Source organism: Lissotriton helveticus, chromosome 6 (assembly GCF_964261635.1).
Source record: "Lissotriton helveticus chromosome 6, aLisHel1.1, whole genome shotgun sequence".
Classification (NCBI taxonomy): Eukaryota; Metazoa; Chordata; class Amphibia; order Caudata; family Salamandridae; genus Lissotriton; species Lissotriton helveticus.
This window is the reverse complement of record NC_136067.1, coordinates 1,896,737,703-1,896,761,456: the sequence shown is the minus strand read 5'-3', so window position 1 is coordinate 1,896,761,456 and position 23,754 is coordinate 1,896,737,703. Positions and strand designations below refer to the sequence as shown.

Sequence of the window (23,754 nt, the reverse complement as noted above, 5' to 3'; positions counted from 1 at the left end):
TTGGCCGACCGCAGACAAACGATCTGGGCCTCCCCTTTCTCCGCCCCTATGCCGCAGCTTGAGGTGGGGGTCCCGCAGGGCTCCATACTCAGCCCCTCCCTTTTTAACATCTTTATGACACCGTTGGCGGCACGTGTGGAGGAGCTAGGGGCTCAGATCGTATCCTATGCGGATGACACACAGCTCCTGTTCACGTGTGACAGGGGCTGTGACTTCGACGGAACGGCCATCCGGAAGTGCCTGGAGTTTGTGTTTGATTGGTTCGGGAAAAGCGGCCTCAAATGCAACTCAGACAAATCCGAGATATTGTTTTTTGGTTGTCCTGCCGACCCGAGATGGAAGCTCTGGTGGCCTTCGGCCATGTTCCCCCCTGCTAGCGATTCTGTTACAGCTAAGAATCTGGGCATGTTGGTCGATAACACCCTTTCCTTCAAAGCCCAGGTAGCTGGCCTGACGGGGAAGTGCTTTGCCATCTTAAGGATGTTGAGAAAGTTTCTGCCGTACCTATCTTTGGAACACAAGAAGATAACGGAGCAGGCCTTGATAGGCTCTCGCCTAGACTATGCCAACATCCTTTACTTGGGTCTTCCTGAATATCTGCTGACCCGCCTGCAGATAGTCCAAAATTCGGCAGCCAGGGCAATCTCTGGTCTTACCAGAAGAGCCAGGGCTAGCAATCTCCTTGCTACTCTGCACTGGCTGCCGATTCGCAAGCGCATCTCCTTTAAGACCTTAACTACAGCTTTTAAGGCGCTTCACAATCTCGGCGCTGGCTATTTGCAGAGAAGGGTCCATTTTTATCTTCCATCTAGACCCTTGAGGTCGGCTGCCTAGGCCTATGCCATCGTGCCGGCAGTGAGACGTGTTCGCTGTGGAGGTCGTTCCTTTAGTTATCTTACCCCCCGTCTTTGGAACAACCTGCCCCTGATGTTGCGAACGTGCCCCAATTTGTCTGCTTTTAGAAAGGGACTTAAAACTTATCTTTTTGTTCTGTAAGTTGTTCCTGTGGATTTCTAGTGCCGTTTTGGCTGTCTTGTTAGTTGCTGGTATTTTTGTTGAGGATCTACAGCGCTGGGACGCTCTTCGGAGCAGCTGTGCGCTTTACAAAACCCCCAGTAACATAACATAACATAACATATCCCACTGATTGAAAAATACTTCTCAGCTGATATAGTGTTGATGCATTCCATGTTTCACCTCTACCGGTGGGATTGTAATTGTACTGAGGTCTTCATAAGGGAAAAGATCCTTGAATGTCGATCATCCCTACATATGCTATAAAATGCAAATAAAGTATCAATTGAGAAGGATTTTTTCTTTCACAAGTATCTGTAAGCAAGTGCATCTTTGTAAGGGGGTCCATCACCAGGATAAGTTCATTTGCTCAACATACTGATTCCACTTAATTACGATCTACTCGAATATAGACATAGACAAACTATCCCTTGCACTTAAGAATAAATCCCTCCCTTATGTGTAAGGCGCTATAGACCTGCTTCAACACCCTCCACATCCTTCAATAGACCTTCAAATGGATAGCCCCCCCGAATCAAGAAAGACCGTCCCCCACGCACTCATAACCAGCAAACTGGACTACGGAAATGCCCTCTACGCCGGAATCAACAAGTCTCTGCTCCACAAACTCCAGACCATATAGAACACCGCAGCAAAACTCGTCCTCAGCATCCCTCAACAAGAACACATCACCCAATACATGCGAGACCACCACTGGCTCCCCGTCGAGAAGAGAGTAACCTTCAAGACACTCACCCACACCTACAAATATCTCCACAACACCGGACCCCAATACTTCAATGAGGGAATCTCCTTTCACGTACCCAAGAGATACCTCTGATCCGCCAAGCTCACCCTCGCTGAAATCTCACACATCCACAGAGCCAGAACGGGTGGAAGAGCCTTCTCCTACATCGCGGACAAGACCTGGAACAAGCTCCCGATAGACAACAGATGCTCCCCCTCTATGCACATCTTCAGGAAGACTCTCAAGACCTGGCTCTTCGACTGACCGGAACTGCTCCCCCGTGCCCCTCCCACGCCCCCCCTGTACCCCAACCTGCAGTGCCTTGAGACCCTCACGGGTGAGTAGCACACTTGACAATTCCCTGGTTGATTGATATAGACAAAATGGAAAAACTACAATTTCCCAATAGAAACCTCTTGTATTAACGTTGCCTGTATTGGTGATGGATTCATTAGAAGAGCTTAATAGGACAATGCAAAATGTTCTCCTTCTATTATGTTTATGTCTACATAATGTCTACATAATATGAGGACAATCTCCTGCAACTACAAAGATAGACTTTTGGGGAGATGTGCGAGCAATATGGGCAGTGCCTGTCTATAGTAAAGGTGAGGATGCTGAGGAGAGTCTATGGACAGCTCTGTTGGTGTCTGCCCTCCAACTCAAAATATTTAATCATTCAGTAGTAAATAACAGTATTTTGAAACTTACAGGTCCTAAATATTCATAGTTAAAATTGACCAGAAATTATTCATGGGCCGCTCAGACTTTGAAGTGGTAATTCACAAATATAAACTGATCATTTTTAAAAGAAATAATGGCAGATCCGGTTGGCAGTTCTGAGGGGATGAAAGGAAGGTTGTATCCCAAAGTTGATTCTCACGTAGAGAAACACTGCATCCTAATCTTTCACCCCCATATAGGGGTTACTTACTTAAACTAGGTTTTCTACACATGCTCAGGTGAAATGAAATGTCTTATGGGTTATGTGTATGAAACATAGAGCACTTTTGGTATTTCTCTACCAGGAGTAGTTTAAAACTCTGTCCGCACTCAGAGCTGAGACCTAGGTGTATCTCTGGGATCAGAGCATTAGATATTAAACTAAATTGGGAACTTTCAGGTGAAACAATTAAAAACTGCTGGATGCCGTCAGAGTTGCAAAAAACACCTCTGAACTTTCAGTCTCAGAGACCACTTTTCAGGAGTCTCTAAATAGTTAGGGACTGATTTAGAGTTGGTCATTAATGGAAAAGACATAGTGGGGTCAAGGAAATTACACAAACAGATTAACATCTGGATTTAGAGCTTGGACCTTACCTCCTACATGAGTGTCTCTAGTGTCTGTATGAAGACCCTGCTCTCCAACGACATTTTGGCAGTGAGTTGTTAAAGACCTGCTTGAAAATGCAACAAGAATGTAGTGGCAGTTGGGAGCTAGTAGAGAAGTTCTTTATTAGAAGGGAGATGGCTTTGTAACCAGGGGCGGCTGGCCCGGCTTGCGGGTGGGTGAGTAGGCTCGCAGGAGGCAGGATGAGGGGGTGGGTGCACGCTCTATTAAATAAATACAAAATAACGCTTACCTTGCCGGCGCGTCCCGCGTCTTCTCTCCTGCTCGCCTGTGTTCGACCCCAGGTCGGAATAGGACCCAGGCAGCCAGGCTCCCACCCCTAAGCCAATCACAACGCTGCAATGCAGCGATGTTATTGGTCTGTGCGCCGTGACACGGCGCTCAGCCAGGGGCTGGAGGGGTGGGCATGTTCCGCATAAAGTCTTTAATGCTGCCTGCATGGAGAACAGGGAAATGCACATGACTGTTTTGGGTGGCCCGAGAGAGCCGACCAAACTATCATTGCACACAGGAGTGTTCTACCACTCCTCCCCTGCTCTGCAGCCCTGCCCTGCCCTTCCACGTACACTGCGGCAGAAGAAGGAAAAAATAAAATGATAATAACATTACGTTATCATTTTATTTTTTTCTTGCTTGTCGTAGCAGACTGGCGACACCCCCCCACCGTAGCGGAGGAGCCGCCACTGTTTGTAAGCATGGAGGACTAGTTTGGGGCCGCCCACCCTAAAATCTACTGTCAAGGGTTGCCAGCTTATGTTGCTGTTCAGGAGGAACCCAGTAAGGAGGGTGGGCAAAGTCTGGCAAGGAGCCAGCTGAGGGGAGTAGTAAACAGAGGTGATGTGTCCCAGTGTGCAGTCCGAAGCTTAACAGCAACGATATGGAGACACTGATATAAATGCACAAAAAAGGAGGGGGATACACTACTATTGAGAATAGGGACAGGGTAGGTATAATGAGCAAGAGCACAAGAGTCCCAACTTTCAAGCACGTGTGTGCATATGTCTTGGCGCAACCACAAATAGCACTACTTTATTCTCTTGACATTTATATTAACAGAGGGTCAGTACGCCAGCAAACACACATTAATAAAAACCATAAAAAATCATAATATATAAAAGACTAATTTTCAATTTATTACAAATCACAGAGTTAAAAACGTTTCATCAGATCAGAACATTGGTATTCACATAAAACAACGTCGACGCTGCGTTTCGGTGATTGAAAGGATGTACACCTTCTTCAGGACAGTTTTCTAGACAGTGAAGAATAATTATATTATTATTACAAACACGTGTTGCTGACGACAACCTCTATACAGTTACAAAAGCATTATATATCTCTATACTTAATCACAAGTAATCCTACATTGTTAAAATCACAATTTGCATGCACAACTTTATTATAAAACATATCATTAAAAAACCAAAACCTTTTTAAAAAATTGGCAATCAGATAGATATAATTATTTATACCAAAGATTTGGACGAAAGACAACCTTTGATAGCCTTCATACTTAAATACATTCATTTATACATATAGGGCTGTCACATGAAGGAGAAACTTATTTTAATGATTGTACCTTTTATTTACACAAGGCTATGGCTACTCCCCCTTGAGATTTAGGATAGGTGTGGACATCAAAAGGTGGAGGTAGTGATTTAAAATCTCCCCGGGATTATGCCTATAATGTACAATACATTTATTTTAAAATATGAATCACCAGTTATTCTACTGGGCAGTACAAATTGGAGAGATCCTGCAAACATACCAATGAGAGAGGTACTCAAGATACAAGGACCTTCGTTGGAGCCACCGTCTCATTTAAAATCAAATGTAATAATCTGTATTTGTGACAACAAGAATGCAAACATTTTTTGTATCCCTTTCCTTTAGTTCAGGAGTTTTTCTTGATTTATTAGTAATTATTTACTTGCCTAAAAAAGCCTGCCAAGAAGCCTGTTTTTAGGAATGCTAGCAGTCGAAACTGGATATCTACTAGGCTTAGGACATCGCCTTAGGTTTAGTTCTTCAGAATTAAAGGAATCTGTGAATAGGTATGATAAACAGTGCTGTATTTACAATCATATCTTCATCTCCATATGGTCAATCACACACCTGATTTAATTATATTTAAATTTCAATATAAATGTTAGTAAACTCTATCCCAAACCCGTTAATGTAGGATAAAGTAGGACACAGAGTTAATATGTCCCCCTGTCTAACATCCTCAAGTATTCTTACAATCTTTACTAATGATTCATAGCAATTTTTCTAAATTGTCTCCTTCCTTTATTTTAAGGTATACATTGTTATTGGTAAGATGATAGTAAGTTCTTACAAACCACCAATGTTCTAACCTACTGACTACATTCGGAAGGCTGATGGTGACATTCGCCCGGTCCAATCAACCGGCCCGTTTAACTCATCATATAAAGTAAACTTTTCTAAAGTGACTAGTCAATGAAGTCTACTGCCGTTATTATTGCCCCTTACATTCGAGATTTTTTCACTGTTTTTGCATGCGGTGTGTGAGATATATTTACATCTCATTCTCATGTCCGGGTGTTATAACCTATAATCATCACTACTGTCTGTCTAATTTTCTGTCTAGCATATTGCTGTGCTGTGCTGTTGTCTCATAACTCTGCATTCCTATCCTGACGCTATACTCTGTATGGCTAGGTTTTTATCCTCAAATAATGTCCATATATGAACGCTATTAAGATGACAGAACTACATAAAGCCAAGCTGAATAAAAAGACCTTTACAGCACCTATGGCTTAGTCCGTTGTAATTACGGACTCCAAATTCTCACGTTTACCTCTAAAAAGTAGAGCGGCCTCCCTGCGTCCAACGTGGTCCTTTTCCTGTTGTGGAATCTGCCATTCAAGTCAGAAAACATTTTAAATACGTAACGGTACGGGTTAAAGGTCACGTACCTGCCATGCGTCTGTGAATGTCTAATAATTCATGTGTAGCTGACTTGGACTTTTAATTGTCTCTAGGTCATTTACCATGCCGATATGATGGCTGGTTCTAATTTGCTAATTTTATTTTTATTTTAATCCGCCTCAGAATACAATCTAAATCGAATGCACTGCATAACCACGTGATGTCGCAGGTTATAGGTCACAGAGGTTGTGCTGGTCGTACTAGAGCTTAATCGCCAAAAAATTGACAAAATAAATATAAATAATAAAGCAAAGAGAATATATTGCCATGCGTTTATATTTTTTGGCAGCAGAAAATGTGACCCTATCCATACTAATAATATAAAAAGAGAGACCAAACCTTTGAGGCGGGTAAGCTCCGGAACCACTGCGCCAACCGGAACACCACATACAGCGTTGGAAAGGTGAGGCAAAGCAGATGGACATAGGCTATACACCAGCGCAAAATGTAGTTTGGAAGGGACAAAGCACATTGTGGGACAAAGTAGTCCGTTGGATGTAGCACCACCTCTGAGGTGGGCGTGTGCGTTCAGCATTGTATTACATTTGAAGCGTGAGAATAGCGTTCTATTACGTTGAAAAGAATAGCGTTCTATCACGTTGAAAATGTGTGGCGGTTGAGTACGCCGTCGAATGATGTTGACGCGGCGGGTGGCGTCTCAGTGCACCACGCCGTGTTGTTGAAGTGGGTGAAAGTACGTGCCGTGTTGTTGAAGTGCGTGAAAGTACGAGTCCAAACAGAAGACACCCGGGCACGATGTGCACGGCAGGACAGACTGTGAGGCCAGACAATTTGGGAGCGGGCACACACGCTCAACATAATCGCTGTGCCGCTTTTATAGACTGTGAGGCCACACACATTGGGAGCGGGTAATCGATCAAAAAAACACAGGTGACAAACTATTTCTACAATTCAGGTTTTTAAATAAAATATACATACCTATTCTAACCATTGCAGACATGTTTGTCATACCCGGACAACGACGGGATGGGCCGCTAGACGAGGAAGATTTGACGAAATAAAACTATGGGGGCCATTTTGGAACGGGTTATCAGTTCCTAGACACCGGAAATACATACTGGATGTTATTTCTGGTGTTTCCCATCTACTTTGTATAATGTGTTTTATATTTTGAGAGATTTGTATTACATATCGAAGTCCACATTATATTGTCATTATGGGCATAGGCGTCTACGCCGTTCTGAATCTAGGGGCTATGTCTTCATGCGAAATAAATCAAAGAGTTTCAGTATCAATGATAAGTAAAGTTTCTTGCGAATCAATAAACTTGTGCAATTTACTTTGACTAAAACCACTTGGTGCGATGGTTATATACCGGGATCAGAACACACGCAGCGATATCCCTCACTACATTACGGGATACTTGGGCACAGGATATCGGGGAAGAACTAACAGATAATACATGGCAGACGGTACTCGAACACCCTAAACGAGTCTCACGGAATGTGAAATTTAAATTAATTCAGACCATGGTTCTTCATAGGGCGTACCTAACCCCGGAGAGGATCCACCGGATTTTCCCAGATTCTCCCCATTATTGCCCTCGGTGCAGAGCGGATGAGGCGGGCCTCCTCCATATGCTTTGGGCATGCCCACAACTGAGGAGATATTGGGGGGAGGTATGTCAGACACTAAGAGAGGTCACGCATGTGCGGGTACAGGAGAACGCCTTGTATTGCTTAGTGGGAGCTCGCCGCCGCCCAAAAACACAGAAAGCCAAACTGAGATTTATAGACCTAGCTCTCCTCTTGGCGATCAGAGTGATCACAATGAGATGGAAATCCCCCAGAGCACATAGTGTGGAGACATGGAGGAGGGATGTAGTGAAATGGGGCCAGGCAGAGAGTATCACCCTTAAGAGAGAGAAGAGGAAACTGGGAGACGGAAAAACCCCATGGCAATGGATTGGGAGGTCATGCTACTGGAATTAGATAGACTGGACCCGGCACCATCCCAGGAAGATAGAACGCATAATACACACTGAGTAAAGATGTCTGGAAATAGATCATACTAATGCCAGATCTGGTGTTTATGTTTATTTATTAACACTGTAATAAAGTGGTCGATACTGTAGACCGGAGAATTGTACCAATGAGAGACCATCGCGCTCAGGAGAAGGGAGGGTTAGGAGTGAGATAGTTGGGGTGGGAGTGGGGGGGGGCACAGGTCTTCTTCTTCAGTCATTTGTGTGAATATAGACGTTCTATACCAAACCTCCCGTAGGTAGATATGTTTTGCCGCACACCGAGAGGCCCAAATTGAAGTTATAGGGGTTACATGTGTCCGAAGTGACAGAGGGAGATTACCACTGTTTTACCTGTTGTTGGGGCGAAAATAGAAAACCGTGATTGTTAAATGTATGACGGTTATAGGTATATTCTGCCTTCTATGTATAATCACGAATAAAGAAATTTAAAAAAAAAAAAACTTTGACTAAAACCTCATCTTCTCTTGTTATAGTTATTACTTACTGTATTTACAGAACATGGGTAAATACAGAGCTACAATTACATCAACAACACTATTGTAGATCTAAAAGGTCAGAATGGATACAACTGGCTGAGAAGATCAAGGAAGTATTAACCTTTGCTAGGGACAAAGATATTATTTGTAATGAGGAATATAACTACTTACTTAATGAAAATCCTGTACTTCTGGCACTATATGGACTGCCTAAAGTACACAAGTGTATTAATGATCCGCCAATGAGACCCATCGTCTCCAGCATAAACTCCTTAACGGAACCCCTCAGTCAGTACGTAGATGTCTTCCTGCAGCCCATGGTAACACAACAAAAGGCGTACATAAAAGATACCACGGCGATGTAAATGTAAATGTACAGGAATTTATATAGCGCAAATCACCGAGCGGTTTCTAAGCGCTTGCTTAGGGAACCCGTCCTGGTATTCCCCTGTGAGATAACCCCAGCAGGGTATCCGCAAGGTGAATGCCAGGCATCCCGCCGCGAGGGGCCGTTGTGGAGATTAAGCAAGCTATTGCCCAGAGTCGCAGAGTGTGAACCCGTGAATCGAGTAGGCACCGGAGCGAGAATTGTCGAGTCCATGGACATTTTCTTTTAAAAAATTGTTTAGGACTTAAGACCCCGCAGAGCCGGGAATTGAACCCTGGTCCCGGGCTGACCTCTGCTTCCAGGTCTGCCTCCTCTAACCAGTGAGCCACACTTCTCCAAAAAGATTGAGAATATAAAATTCTGTCCAAACATGCAATGCCTTGTTACTTTAGATATCGAGGCATTGTATACAAACATCCCTCAAGACAGCACAATTGATATGATAAAGAACTTACTAACACATTATGATGAACATCTTTCCGCACATGCCACCTTCATTTTAGAGTGCGTGAGTTTGATCCTCAAAAACAATATTTTTTTTATTCGGAAAAGAATTCCATAGAGAGATCAAGGGCACCAGCATGGGAGTCACCTGTGCTCCCAGTCTGGCCTGCCTCTACGTCGCCAACTTTGAGGATACCCACATTTTTAACAACATGGCACCATTTTACGAAAATATCTCCCAGTGGTCCCTTTACATCGACGACGTGTTCTTTATATGGACAGGGACGATGGAACAGCTCACAGACTTCATTGCAATCTCAGATTTACCTCAAATATCAGCAAAGACAAAAGTGAATTCTTAGACACCCTAATAAAGCATGTAGAGGGTACCCTAAATGTGGAACTCTTTACCAAAAGCACTGACAGAAACACTATGTTACATTACAACAGCAATCATCCGGCAAACCAAAGCGATAACATTCCCTTTGAGCAATTTTTAAGACTAAAACGTAATTGCACTAACATCAAGGACTATGATGGATACGCTGCTCTTTTAACTCAGAAATTTATCTCCCGAGGATATCCCAAAAAACTGGTCAAACATGCGTACAAAAGAGCAAAGTATTTTAACAGAGATTCTTTATTTGTAGAAACACATGAGAACAACCGAAGATAAAGGACCATTAATTTTTGTCACTAACTTTACCACTGTCAGCAATAAAATTAAAAATATTATCAATAGGAATTGGCATCTCATTACCAACCAAAACAGAGAAGTTTTACCCAAACCTATGTTTTCCTTCAGGAGGAACCGCACAATTAGAAATTGCCTGGTCCATACCTACAGAGAAACCAAGATTAATACACAATTAAGGATAACCAATACCACGTTACCTGTGTGGACCTTTGCGTGTTGCGCCTGGAGCATTTGCCCGAATATCATAAAAGGCCCCATAATTAGAATCAATGAAGTACAACACAATGTGGGCAACTTTATAAACTGCCACTCTAAGAATCTGGTATATTTGAAAGAATGCCCATGCCATTTGGGATACATAGGTGAAACAGCTAGGGAAGTTAAAATCAGAATTCACGAACATAAATCAGCCATAAGAACAAATAAGAAAAATGCACCCCTAGTGGAACATTGGATTAAAGCAAAACACACCACAGAGGAGTTGAATTGGTGTGGCATTGAGATCATAAAAACGAGCTTTAGAGCTGGCAGTGAATTGATCAAAAGAAAGAAAAGGGAACACTACTATATGTGCCTTTTCAATACTGGAAAAAGAGGTTTAAATAGCAGGGAAGATTGGGAAAGACTGATCTGAAATAGTCACTTAATATCTACAGTATACAGTGTGAGAATTTATGAGAGGGACGTGGTTCCATGTACCCATCAACTAAGATCCTCATAGTACATATCTCTGGCATTGTATACTTTAATATGAATCAGAGTGCGGTAACATCCGCAATAATCAGTTTATAACATATAGTATATAGTAATAATTGGTCAGCGACACCTTGTAACTTATTAACAAGGTTTATAATCAACAGGAATCGCAACCAGTGAAGTAATTGTAGCTTTCTCCATTCCAAGATGGCCCCCACATTAAAAGCTCTGTATTTACCCATGTTCTGTAAATACATTAAGTAATAACTATAACAAGAGAAGAAGAGGTTTCAGTCAAAGTTAATTGTACAAGTTTATTGATTCGCAAGAAATTTTACTTATCATTGATACTGAAACTCTTTGATTTATTTTGCATGAAGACATAGCCCATAGATTTAGAACGCTGTAGACGCCTGTGCCCCATAATGACAATATGATGTAAACTTAGATTTGTAATAAAAATCTCTCAAAATATAAAATACATTATACAAACTAGATGGGAAACACCAGAAATAACATCCAGTATGTATTTCCGGTGTTTAGGCACCGATAACCCGTTCCAAAATGGCCCCCATAGTTTTACTTTGTCAAATTCTCCTCGTCTTATATTAACAACATAGGGTCACATTTTCTGCTGCCAAAAAATATAAATGCATGGCAATATATACTCCTCGCGTTATTATTTATATTTATTTTGGCAATTTTTAGTCATTTAAGCTCTAGTACGACCAGCACAACCTCTGTGACCTATAACTTGCGACATCACGTGGTTATGCAGTGCATTCGATTTAGATTGTATTCGGAGGTGGATTGAAATAAAACTAAAATTAGCAAATTACAACCAGCCATCATATCGGCATGGTAAATGACCTAGAGACAATTAAAAGTTCAAGTCAGCTACACATGAATTATTAGACATTCACAGACGCGTGGCAGGTACGTGACCTTTAACCCGTACCGTTACGTATTTTAAGCTGTTTTCTGGCTTGAATGGCAGATTCCACAACAGGAAAAGGACCACGTTGGACGGAGGGAGGCCGCTCTACTTTTTAGAGGTAAGCATGAGAAGTTGGAGTCCGTAATTACAACGGACTAAGCCATAGGTGCTGTAAAGGTCTTTTTATTCAGCTTGGCTTTTTGTAGTTCTGTCATCTTAATAGCGTTTATATATGGACACTATTTGAGGATAAAAAACAGCCATACAGACTATAGCGTCAGGATAGTAATGTGGAGCTATGAGACAACAGCATTGCAATATACTAGACAGAAAATTAGACAGACAGTAGTGATGATTATAGGTTATAACACCAGGACATGAGAACGGGATGTAAATATATCTCACATACCGCATGCAAAAACGGTGAAAAAATCTCAAATGTAAGGAGTAATAATAACGGCAGTAGACTTCATTGACTAGTCACTTTAGAATACTTTATATGATAAGTTAAACGGGCCGGTTGATTGGACTGGGCGAATGTCACTATCAGCCTTCCGAATGCAGTCAGTAGGTTAGAACATTGGATGGTTTGTAGGAACTTACTATCATCTTACCAATAACAATGTATACCTTAAAATAAAGGAAGGGGACAATTACGAAGAATTGCTATGAATCATTAGTAAAGATTGTAAGAATACTTGAGGATGAGGAGGAGCTTGGCGGGCATCCGTGATGGCCGCGTGAGCACAGCGCTCTCCGGACCCCCGCCACTCCCTGCATGATATCCTGAACATATCCTGATTTCTTGCATGGATTACTGAAGAGGAACCTGGGCTGATCCTAATATTATTTTCGGATTTCGAATTGGACCAGGGGTGCCGAAGCTACGTCGACTCAAACTTTCGGGGCCCACCTTGGTGGCGCGCCCGGGTCTTGGTGAGGCTCTGTTGCCGTGTCTGAGTTGAACAACAGCGGCAGGGGGACTCGACCCATGGGCCCCCCTCTTAACTTTCGGTTTCGATTCTGCCTCAGACTGCGTCTTCCAGCGGAGGTGTCTGGCCGGTGCTGAGTACAGCGGTGCAAGGCGACAGTTGTACCCTTTGCCTGCTTCGTATCCTGCTGGGCCGGTTCACACCTCGACTTGCCCTCGCTATTGACTTTTTTGGCTCTGGCGCCCTGTCTTTCTGCGGCCATTCTCACCAGGTCGCGTGGATTACTTGGGGACGCGGTCTCCACTATGACTGGCAGAGGGGACCACGAGAGGCAAAGGACCAAGACGCCCCTTCGCGGGGGCCCGGTCCAGTCTAATATCATGGACCGGTACACACAATCGAAGGTGTCCCCCGGTCCCGCCTTGCCTGGTTCGACTGCGCTGGGGCACCCCTTGGAGACTTCGGCAGAGCCGTCCCTGCAAGACATCATGGGCGCCATCTCTGGCATGAGAGAAACCATCGGCCAACAGTATGAAGCTCTGGCCCATAAAATCGATACTGTGGCTATCGATGTGAACCTGATTCGGGCCGACTTGTCTAAAACCAATGAGAAGGTGAAGTCATTGGACCTCAAGTCATCTAGCCTCACGGCCGACGTCTCGGAGATGCAGACGGAGATTGGCAACCTCAGAAAGGTGAACGATTTCATGACTCAGCGCCTGGAGGATTTTGAGAACAGGTCACGACGTTGTAATGTGCGTGTGATCGGTGTTCCGGAAAATCCTGATCCGCATTCTGTTGATCTCCTGGTTGAGGACTTGATACAAAACTACCTTTCTCCATCCGGATTGAGCAAATTCTTCGCGGTGGAACGTGCACATCGTGTTCCGGGTGGCCAGGGTAAGCCGGGCGCCCCACCGAGGCCCATTGTCGCTAAACTTTTTCATTATAGGGACCGAGACGCTATCCTGCAGGCCTCGAGAGTTAAGGGCCCGGTTGCCTTCGAGAATGCCACGGTGAACTTTTACCCGGACTTTTCACAGCTTGTGCAGAGACAGCGAATGGGCTTCCGTGGAGTTAAGAAGCGTCTTCGGGACCTGGGTCTGAAATACGCCATGCTTTTTCCTACTAGGCTACGAGTGGAGTACAATGAACGGACCCTTTTCTTTGATCGACCTGATGCGGTAAATGACTGGCTGGACTCTCTGCCGGACCGGCCTGATTTGACTGATCCCACCGAGCACCCGGGTGGTGCCGAGGGTGGCGTGGAGAGCTGAATTTGTTATCTGGGCCCCTGCTTCCATATCATATTCTCCCTTCCTGGGTTCTGTATTTGAGCACATCCTTTTTCTTTTTCTTCTCCCTTTCTTTCTGTCGGGGTGGCGGGTGGGACAGAGCCTTTTCCTCCTCCGGGGTCTTTTTGTAGAACGGGGTTTATTGGGCGACAGGCACACTGCATGTTGGGGTGGCTTCTTTGTCTACTGCAGGGGTGCAGGGTGGGGGGTGTTTTCTTGGGTGTTGGGGGGTGGGTTGTTTGGGGGTATGTAATTTGTGTTTTGTTTTTTCAAGGCGATTCTATTTTGACGATTCTATTTTCAGTGTCATGCTCTTTGGGGGAGGGTTCCTGCATTGCTTCGTGGGATGGGGGGTAGCGGGTTGAGGTTTATTTCATGGAATGTCAATGGTCTAGGGGATCGTATAAAGCGGGGGGTGGTGTTGCGATGCCTACGACGTTTGTCTCCAGACATTGTCTTTCTGCAGGAGACGCATCTGGTGGGCAATACTTGTCACGCGATGAATAGGTGGGGCTACCGTCTTGTTGCGCACTCAGGGTTTACGACGGGTTCCAGGGGGGTGGGCATCCTGGTCCGGGCTTCCCTTCCCCTTACGATAGATGATGTGATCCTTGATGATCGGGGGCGGTACGCCGTCCTCGTGGAACGATACGAGGGAAAAACCCTTTCCCTGTTTGCCGTTTATGTGCCCCCCGGCTTGCAGACCTCTACCTTCTTTGATTTGAGCCGAGTTCTGTTGGGCCTCCCTGATGGTGCTCTCTTTATGGCTGGTGACTTTAATTCTGTTCTCTCGGGTCTAAGTGATCGTTACCCCCTAGGGATACTCCTTCGACCCAATTATGGCTAGGCGGCCTTTTGGATACATTTGGTTTGGTGGATTGCTGGAGGCTTATGCACCCCACTCAACTTCAATACACTTTCCACTCTGGGGCCCATGGGAGTTTGTCCAGACTAGATTATTTCCTCATGCCAGCGGAGCAGTCATCGGCTATCCGCGAAATTAGGCACCTCCCTCGGGGCATCTCAGACCACTCTCCGCTCTGGCTCTGGTTTGATGGGGGGGTGGAGGTGGTGGGCCCGGGTGGCTCCTATCAACCCTTGGTACCTGACCTCCCCTGGGACCCGTGGTCAATTGATTGCGTCCTTGGACAATTACTTCCTGGAGAACGAGGGGTCTGTCTCTTCTGCGGTGTCCCTATGAGAGGCTTTCAAGACTGTGATTCGTGGACAGGCCCTGTCTCTTATTGCTGAAACCAAAAAGGCAAGGAATCGGGAGGTGGTGGAGCTTGAGATGGAAATACTTGAGATGGAGGCTGACCTGGAATCGAGTGTCACCCGTGATAAACTCCATGCCCTGGGTCTGAAGCAATTGGCTTATAGGTCTTTGGTCACGGATGCGGCCAAGATGATGTTTAGAGAGCAACAGGGTCGTCTGTATGATGTTGGAGACAAAGCGGGGAAATTGCTTGCCTGGTTGGACAAGAAGGAGAGGGCGAATCGAGTGGTGCCTGTGATTCAGACTTTGAATGGTGTGGAAGTGACGGACCCGGTTGAAATAGTGGAATGTTTTGCGGACTATTTTCGTGCGGTTTACTCCCCAGTGTCGGAAAGGGATGAAGACGACTCTCGCCTCTTGCTGCGCGACATAGCTTTGCCCTGCCTCTCCGATTCAGAGCGGGCCTCTATGGAGGCCCCGTTCTCCTCGGACGAAATCGCGACTGCAATTCGCTCTCTCCGTTCGGGCAAGGCTTTGGGCCCGAACGGTTTGCCAATCGAGTTATACAAGCTGCGTCCTGATAAGATTGCGCCCTATCTTCGGACGATGTTTTCGGAGTCTTGGGAGCGGGGTGTTCTCCCTTATGACCAGCGCCTGGCTACGATTGTGGTAATTCCTAAAGATGGTAAGCCCCGGGATCTTTGTTCGTCTTATAGACCCATCTCCCTGTTAAATGTCGAGCCCAAGGTTCTTGCCAAGCTCTTGGCGACTCGCCTCCTCACGGTGGTTAGTGACTTGATTCATCCTGACCAATCCGGATTCATCCCACACCGTAACACGGCCCTTAACCTACGCCGCCTTCATGGAACCATTGCGAGGGCGGGGCTTCTGACGGAGCCGGCCATTTTGGCTTCGTTGGACGCCTCGATGGCCTTCGACACGATAGAATGGCCCTACCTTTGGGCGGCTCTTGAGAAGTTTGGTTTTGGCCCGGTGTTCATCGGATGGGTGAAGCTACTGTACACCGACCCCCTGGCACAGGTCGTGGTTAATGGTCGAGTGTCTGCTCCCTTTCCCCTTGGTAGGGGGACTAGACAGGGGTGCCCTTTGTCTCCTCTACTTTTTGCTCTCGCGTTGGAGCCTCTGGCTGCGTGGATTCGCTGGGAGCCTTCCCTCAGGGGTATCCGTTGGTCCCCGGATTTTGAGGATCGGGTTCCGCTTTACGCGGACGACATTCTTCTATATCTTACTTCCCCGCGTAAATCTTTGAATGTCTTATTTGACGTTCTCGCCTCGTTTGGTAAGAATTCTGGTTTGATTATAAACTGGTCTAAATCCTGTGTCTATGCTATTTCGGGAGACCTGCCCCCGTTGCCAACTAGATTTCCCATCCAGGTTGTTCAGTCCGGCTTTAAATATCTGGGGGTTTTTATTACATTGGATTCGTCGCTCCGGTTTGAGCGTAATCTCCTCCCCCCGCTTCATAGATTGCGGCTGGATGTGGCTCTCTGGCGTAAATTACCCTTGTCGCCGCTGGGCAGGGCTGCCCTTTTCAAGATGATGTCCTTACCGCGATTCCTTTACGCACTCCAGAATTCTTATGATGATATCCCTGCTACTTATTTCCGAGAGGTCGAGAGTCTACAGAGGCAACTGATTTGGGACAGGCGCCCACGTATAGCGCTTGCAAAGCTCACCATCCCTTGGTATGACGGGGGCATAGCGCTTCCTGATATCAGGAGATATTATTGGGCCACGCAGGTGTCCGCCATTAACCACTCGATGTACTCCCCGGGTCCGGCTCCGGCCTTTGAAATGGACAGATTCCAACTGCCGGGTGGTAACTTTAATAGAGCGCTTTACTCTAGGTCAGCTGGGCTCCGCCTTACGGGACCAACTAGGATTGCGGTGGGTGTTTGGCGCGCTGCGAATGTGAGCTTGGGGTGGGATGACCGAGTGACTCTGGCGACTCCGCTTTTTGCATCTGAACGTCTGGGGTGTCTTTGGACAACGAAAGGTTTTGACCGTTGGGACATGATCGGAATCAGTAGAGTGGGTGACGTGTGTGAGAATGGGGCGGTGAAGTCCTTCGAGGCCCTTCGCAATGATTATGACCTGAGTGATAGGGAATTTTTTCGATATTTACAGGTCCGTCATGCCCTCACGTCGGTTCTGGCTTCTGGTGCCGCTGTCCCGGAGTCCTCCCCTCTCGAAGATCGTATTCTTGACGGCTATCTCCCTGATAGCACCATCTCCTTGATTTATAAGAAGCTGATTCACAATCGCGCTGACTTGCTCGTTCGACTTAGAGAAGCGTGGGTCGGCGACGGGCTGGAATTGGATGATGAGGATTGGCAATCGGCGTTATCTTCTCCGAAAGAGGTTGCCATTCCTGCCCGTCTCCGTCTGGTTCAGCTCAAGATCCTCCACCGGGTGTATGTTACCGGTCCTCGTCTGGTTGCGATGGGTTTTTCCCCGGATGGCCTCTGCAAGCGTGGTTGTGGGATGAGTGCTACGTTCCTTCACATTATTTGGGAGTGTCCGCGGGTGGCGGCCTATTGGACTGCGGTGCTTGCGGTGATGGCTGACGTGACTGGAATTGCACTGGTACCGGAGGCCCGGAGATGTTTGTTGAATGTGTGGGAACCTACCGACTGTTCTGTGGCCCAAACTAGATGGGCGACCCTGGGGTATATGATTGCGAAGCGAGACATAGCGCAACTTTGGGGCTCCCACAGGCCCCCCACTGTTTCTGTGTGGGAAGAAAACATGGACTGGTCTATGTTCCGCAAAAAAACCGTCTACACAGCTAGGGGCAGACCTAGGGCATGGACGAAGATCTGGAGTCAGTGGAACTCCTATCGCGGAGATGTTTGTTCTCCTCCCCTGGTGGAGGCCCCTGAGGTTCCCTTATCACCCTAGGTTGATGTTCCTGAAATGTCACGTACTGTTCTTTGGCTTGATTGACCTCCCCGCTGTCCCCCCACCTTAACTTGTCCTACTGATTGTAACTTCGTGTTCCTGATTAGTGGGTTTCCCACCCCTCCAGGGCTGACTCTTTGCGTATTGCTCCTTCGCCTTGTTTTTTATGTTTGTTGTGTTGGTATGTTTTGAAAGCAAGAAAATTGTCCTATCCTGTTCTATATTGTGGGCGGCATTTTGTGTCCGGTTTGTGCCTGACCACCGGAGTGGCGATCAATGTTTTATACCATATTATGCTCTGATTTTAGCGGCCAGCCCGTGTGGTTGTGGGCCCATCTCTGTACACTTGATATTGTTGCTCAATAAAAGTTTTTAAAAAAATAAATAAATTAAAAAAAAGAATACTTGAGGATGTTAGACAGGGGGACATATTACCTCTGTGTCCTACTTTATCCTACATTAACTGGTTTGGGATAGAGTTTACTAACCTATATATTGAAATTGAAATATAATTAAATCAGGTGTATGATTGACCATATGGAGATGAAGATATGCTTGTAAATATAGCACTGTTTCTCATACCTATTCACAGATTCCTTTAATTCTGAAGAACTAAACTTAAACCCAGTCGATATCCAGTTGCGACTGCAAGCAGTCCTAAAAACAGTCTTCTTGGCAGGCTTTCTTAGGCAAGTAAATAATCACTAATAAATCAATAAAAATTCCTGAACTAAAGGAAAGGGATACTAAAAAAAAATTTTCATTCTTGTTGTCACTAATACATATATATTATTACATTTGATTTTAAATAAGACGGTGGCTCCAACGAAGGTCATTGTATCTTGAGTACCTCTCTCATTGGTATGTATGCAGGATCTCTGCAATTTGTACTGCCCAGTGGAATAACTGGTGATTAATATTTTAAAATAAACGTATTGTACATTATAGGCATAATCCCGAGGAGATTTTAAATCGCTACCTCCACCTTTTGATGTCCATATATATCCTAAATCTCAAGAGGGAGTAGCCATAGCATTGTGAAAATAAAAGGTACAATCATTAAAATAAGTTTCACCTTCATGTGACAACCCTATATGTATAAATGAATGTATTGAAGTATGAAGGCCATAAAAGGTTGTCTTTCGTCCTGATCTTTGGTATAAATAATTATATCTATCTGATTGCCAATTTTTTAAAAAAGTTTAGTTTTTTTAACTATATGTTTTATAATAAAGTTGTGCATGCTAATTGCGATTTTAACAATGTAGGATTACTTGTGATTAAGTATAGAGAGATATAATGCTTATGTAACTGTATAGAGGTTGTCGTCAGCAACACGTGTTTGTAATAATAATATAATTATTATTCACTGTCTAGAAAACTGTCCTGAAGAAGATGTACATCCTTTCAATCACCGAAACACAGCGTCGACTTTGTTTTCTGTGAATACCAATGTTCCGATGTGATGAAATGTTTTTAACTCTGTGATTTGTAATAAATTAAAAATTTGTTTTTTATATATTATCATTTTTATGGTTTTCATTAATGTGTGTTTGCTGAAGTACTGAATCTCTATTAATATAAATGTCAAGAGAATAACGTAGTGGTATTTGTGGTTGCGCCAAGAAATATGCACACACGTGCTTGAAAGTTGGGACTCTTTTGCTCTTGCTCAATGATATAAATGCACCAGTGTGGAGAGAGTGCTATGGAAACATGCTGTAGAGACAGTAGGAAGAGGCAGGAAATCACCTTTGTAGTAAGTATAACTCTGAAATAATCAGTGGAGCATAAGGCAGTAATTGATTCAACAGTGACGGTGACATAAGGAGGAATGTTGTAGCAGACTAATCCATGCATTTAGGGGGTCCTGTATGGCCTTTTGGAGGTAGTGTTCCAGGAAGAAAATTAAACAAAAAGGAAATAGATGAGGTTGTCGACGTTTCGGTCTTATTGGTGTATACATACATCAGACCATCTTCATGACGATGAAATCGGCTGTTTTGTGACCGTTATGAACATTCTATTAGGAGTGTCCAATTGTGATCGAATCTTTAGATTAATAAACTTCCTGGTCATTTATACGGAAGGAAAAGCAATTGAAGAGCTCATAGAATTGATGCACTTTCCAACAAATGTTAAGGCTTGAATACAATCACCATAGTTCATTAAAAGGTGGATTTTCTTATAGAAGTCAAGCAAGAGACTCCTCCGGAACCTCGCTAGCACTTCAGTCGGTGTCTAACCCAGACTATTTCCTTATTGTTTAATTTTTTTCTTGGAAGTGTTTTCTGCTCTGTTGAGACTCACTGTTCTGTTTATGTATTTTTGGTTTGGAATAAATGTTTGCGAAAATTATTTGGAGGTACTAACAACATTGAATCACTGTGTAAACAGAGACGTTTTTGCGTATTGCTTCATTCTTTTTGTACCCTTTATTTTTATATCACATACATTTGATCAAGAAGTAATCACACTCGTTTGCATTGGTATCATTTATAGATCCTTTGGGAAGAAATGTAATATTGAAATAGAGATTGTTTAACTATAGGTTACCGGCTGGAACCTTGTTATAGCATTGCATGAATTATCAGACTAAGTGTGTTCAAGTGAATCCCTTGTAGGCACTTTTTACCTGTAAATACTTAATTCTCCCAAGCCTCCAAGGGTTGATTGGGTTGCCTACTCTCTCTTTCTGTAATTTACTAAAAGTGTGATTTTCAGAATTGTGATGTAAAATCAAACTTTGCCATAAAAGAGGACTTTAAATTACAGTTCTTTTGAGATGAAACGTGACATTCATGCCTATTCCCAATCAAAAGTTAGCACTTATTAAATTTAATAGGGTAAACGAATTTTATCCTATGGGAGAGGGGGGCCTCACAGTAGCGAAACATGAATTTGGCATTTGTCTCTACTAGGACATGTAAAACCTAAAATTACATATCCAACTTTTCTAATACAATGCCCCCTTACCCTTGGGCTGTTTAGTGCCTTCCTTAAGGGTGACGTACATGTATTAAAAAATGTAGGTTGAGGCCTGGCAAGAGGTTTGTCTTGCCTGGTCGCATTGGCAGTTTAAAACTGCACATAGGCTGCGATGGCAGGCCTGAGACATAAGTTAAAGGGCTACTTATGTAGGTGGCACAATAAGTGCTGGAGGGTCACTAGTAGCCTTTAATTAACATGCCTTGGGTTCGTGTTGTACCATTTTACGGGGGACATATAAATAAAGTAAAGGTGTAGGACAATTTTACCATGTTTTAAGGAGTCAGCACAAGCACTTTAGCACTGGTCAGCAGTGGTAAAGTGCATAGGGTCGTAAAGCCAAAAAAATGAAATTCAACAACAGGCTGGGCGAAGGCAAAACGTTTGTGGAAGGTCACATCGAAGGCTGTTAGGTCTAACAGTGTGATACTGGATACTGATTAAGTGCTCTCTTCAGCCTGGCTCTTGGTCATGTTGGTGTGGCCAACTATTGTGACTGAGTGTGGGGCAGGTTTGACTGCACCTGTGTTTGTGTGTGAGTGAATGGTGCAGTGGTTTATGTTTTATTTGTGCCTTGAATATGTAAACTAGGCATGATGGGCAAAACCTTTGTCGAAGGCAACCAGTAGGTTCCATGCCCGCTCCTCGTTATTCACCACCAATGACTACATGTTTTGCATGCATACCTGTTGTATTAAGTCATTGTGAATGTGAAGACATGTGGTGTTAGGGCCTTGTGTTCTAGGAGGTCACAAGACTTGCGACGGATAATGTGCAATGGTCATCAAAACCTAGCTTTTGTCTCGTTTCTTTGTATAGCATGAGGTGTGGGAAGCTTCATGTCTTGACCCATCGCAGAATTTCCATCATTGTTATTTATTGTATTTGTGTTTCTCTGTGGATACTGAAGAGTTTAACAGGTTGTTGGGAGAATGTGTGAACTAGACATGTTGGCGATTGATTGTGAATATGTGTCACAGTAATCTATATGCAATGGAATGTCTGTTCTTAGTTTTGTTGTTTGTAAGAAAGGGAGGTCTGTAGTATACTGTGCAAAGCTATTCCCAGTAAGTCTCAGCTGATGTCTGGAATTCTGAGAGTGAATGATGTACTAGGATGTTGCTGTGTGGTGTGGAGTGGGAGATTGGAGATAGGAGCTGTTGGAGGGAGGATGGAGCCCTGAGAAGAGTGACCTACTCTTGCTGTAACCTAAGGGCCTAATATGAAATAAAGAACTTTCATCCTACCAGAGTGTTTCCAGACTCTTGAATGAATAACCTGTCCTTTGGCTTGAACACAAATCTCTAAGTTCGAAGTTCGAAATCAGCACACCTTATAAAATAGATCTATTCTGCAAGTAAATGAAACAGTACTTTTTTTTCAATTGTATTTATTCAACTTTTCCACAAAATGACATTCACAGTTTTTGCAGTACAGTCAAACCATGTATACATCTTGTAAATGAAACAGTACTTGAGTGCAGTGTAGTTCAGTGTGTATTCTACTTAACACTAATTTTCTTGAAAACATGTGTAGAAGTGATAGTTCAACAGCTACAGCATGTCCATGGGCTTTGCTGTTCCCCCCCCAGAAAATGGTGATGTCCTCAACTGACATATATATATATTGGCTTTGCACAAGAATCTAAAATGTGGCACACTGTGACCTGAAGTGGCTGACTTTTGCTCTGTTTTATGTCTTGTTCTTTTATAGGTCAGGATGTCCATGCTCATCAGAGGGTTCCTGTATGGAAATATTTCCCTGGTTCTTGCTGAGAACAAAACTGGAAAAGCCAATGGTCGAGGGGTCTGGCACATGGCCAATGTTGAAGGCCTTGGGGTCTGGCAACGGATCGTCTTACCGCTCCTGGATGTGTCTGACAGGTAGAAGTTCTGCTTCTTTTTTTCAAATCCCACTACCCCTTTTGAAAGTGGTGAAGAAACTTGTAGAGATTCAGATGGACATGTTTGTTGTGAATGGATGTATGATGGTACGGCGTGTACTTTGACAACGCGTACCGTTACCACGCTAGTTTTACAACGCAAGTCGTTACAACGACTTGCGTTGAGGGGCGCTGGATAGTAAATAGTTTTATTTACTATTCCAGTCCCCGTGGACTCTAGGGAAGGAGTTGGATAGTAAATTAAACTATTTACTATCCTGGAGCGCCCCCCAGCGCAAGTAGTCGTAACGACTTGCGTTGTAAAAGTAGCGTGGTAACAGTACTGCGTTGTTAAAGTTTCGCCGTACTGGATGTTCACCTTGTGAATCATTGGTAAGGTTGCTGGATCATTAGATGGCAACACCATGAGACCAATTCATGAATCATTTGAACTCAAAAGAGAGTTTTGCACATAAGCAAATTCACACATGAAGTAGTCTCTCCATGTCTAGTGATATTATTTACTTATTCACCAAGCACTTCTGTAGTGATTGAGGTATTGTTGTGCAATATAGTAAACAAATGTTGAGCTATGAGATGCGAGCACTCAGTTAAAATGTTTGTAGGTTGGATCGGGCTCGACTAGGGGTGTGGCAGCCAGAGATCTGTGCACATCCCTTTTTCATAGGGGTTTGTACTCAGATCTACTCCCTCTGTAGGAATCCTACAGGTAAAGGTACAATAAGGGCAAGGAACAAATGTGTCCTCTTCTTGCATTGCAAGCCTTCCTACACCACTGTTTGTGCTC

General features: G+C 44.2%; 1 protein-coding gene across 1 annotated transcript in view; it reads left to right on the top strand.

Annotated features, from left to right (window-relative positions):
• The window catches only part of ALK (ALK receptor tyrosine kinase), a 2,452,973-nt gene that overhangs the window by 2,006,263 nt on the left and 422,956 nt on the right, over nucleotides 1–23,754 (top strand). The window contains exon 10 of the mRNA XM_078647129.1: nucleotides 22,778–22,947. Within this exon, the coding sequence (XP_078503255.1) occupies nucleotides 22,778–22,947 (170 nt within the window). The remainder of the gene's footprint in view (nucleotides 1–22,777; nucleotides 22,948–23,754) is intronic.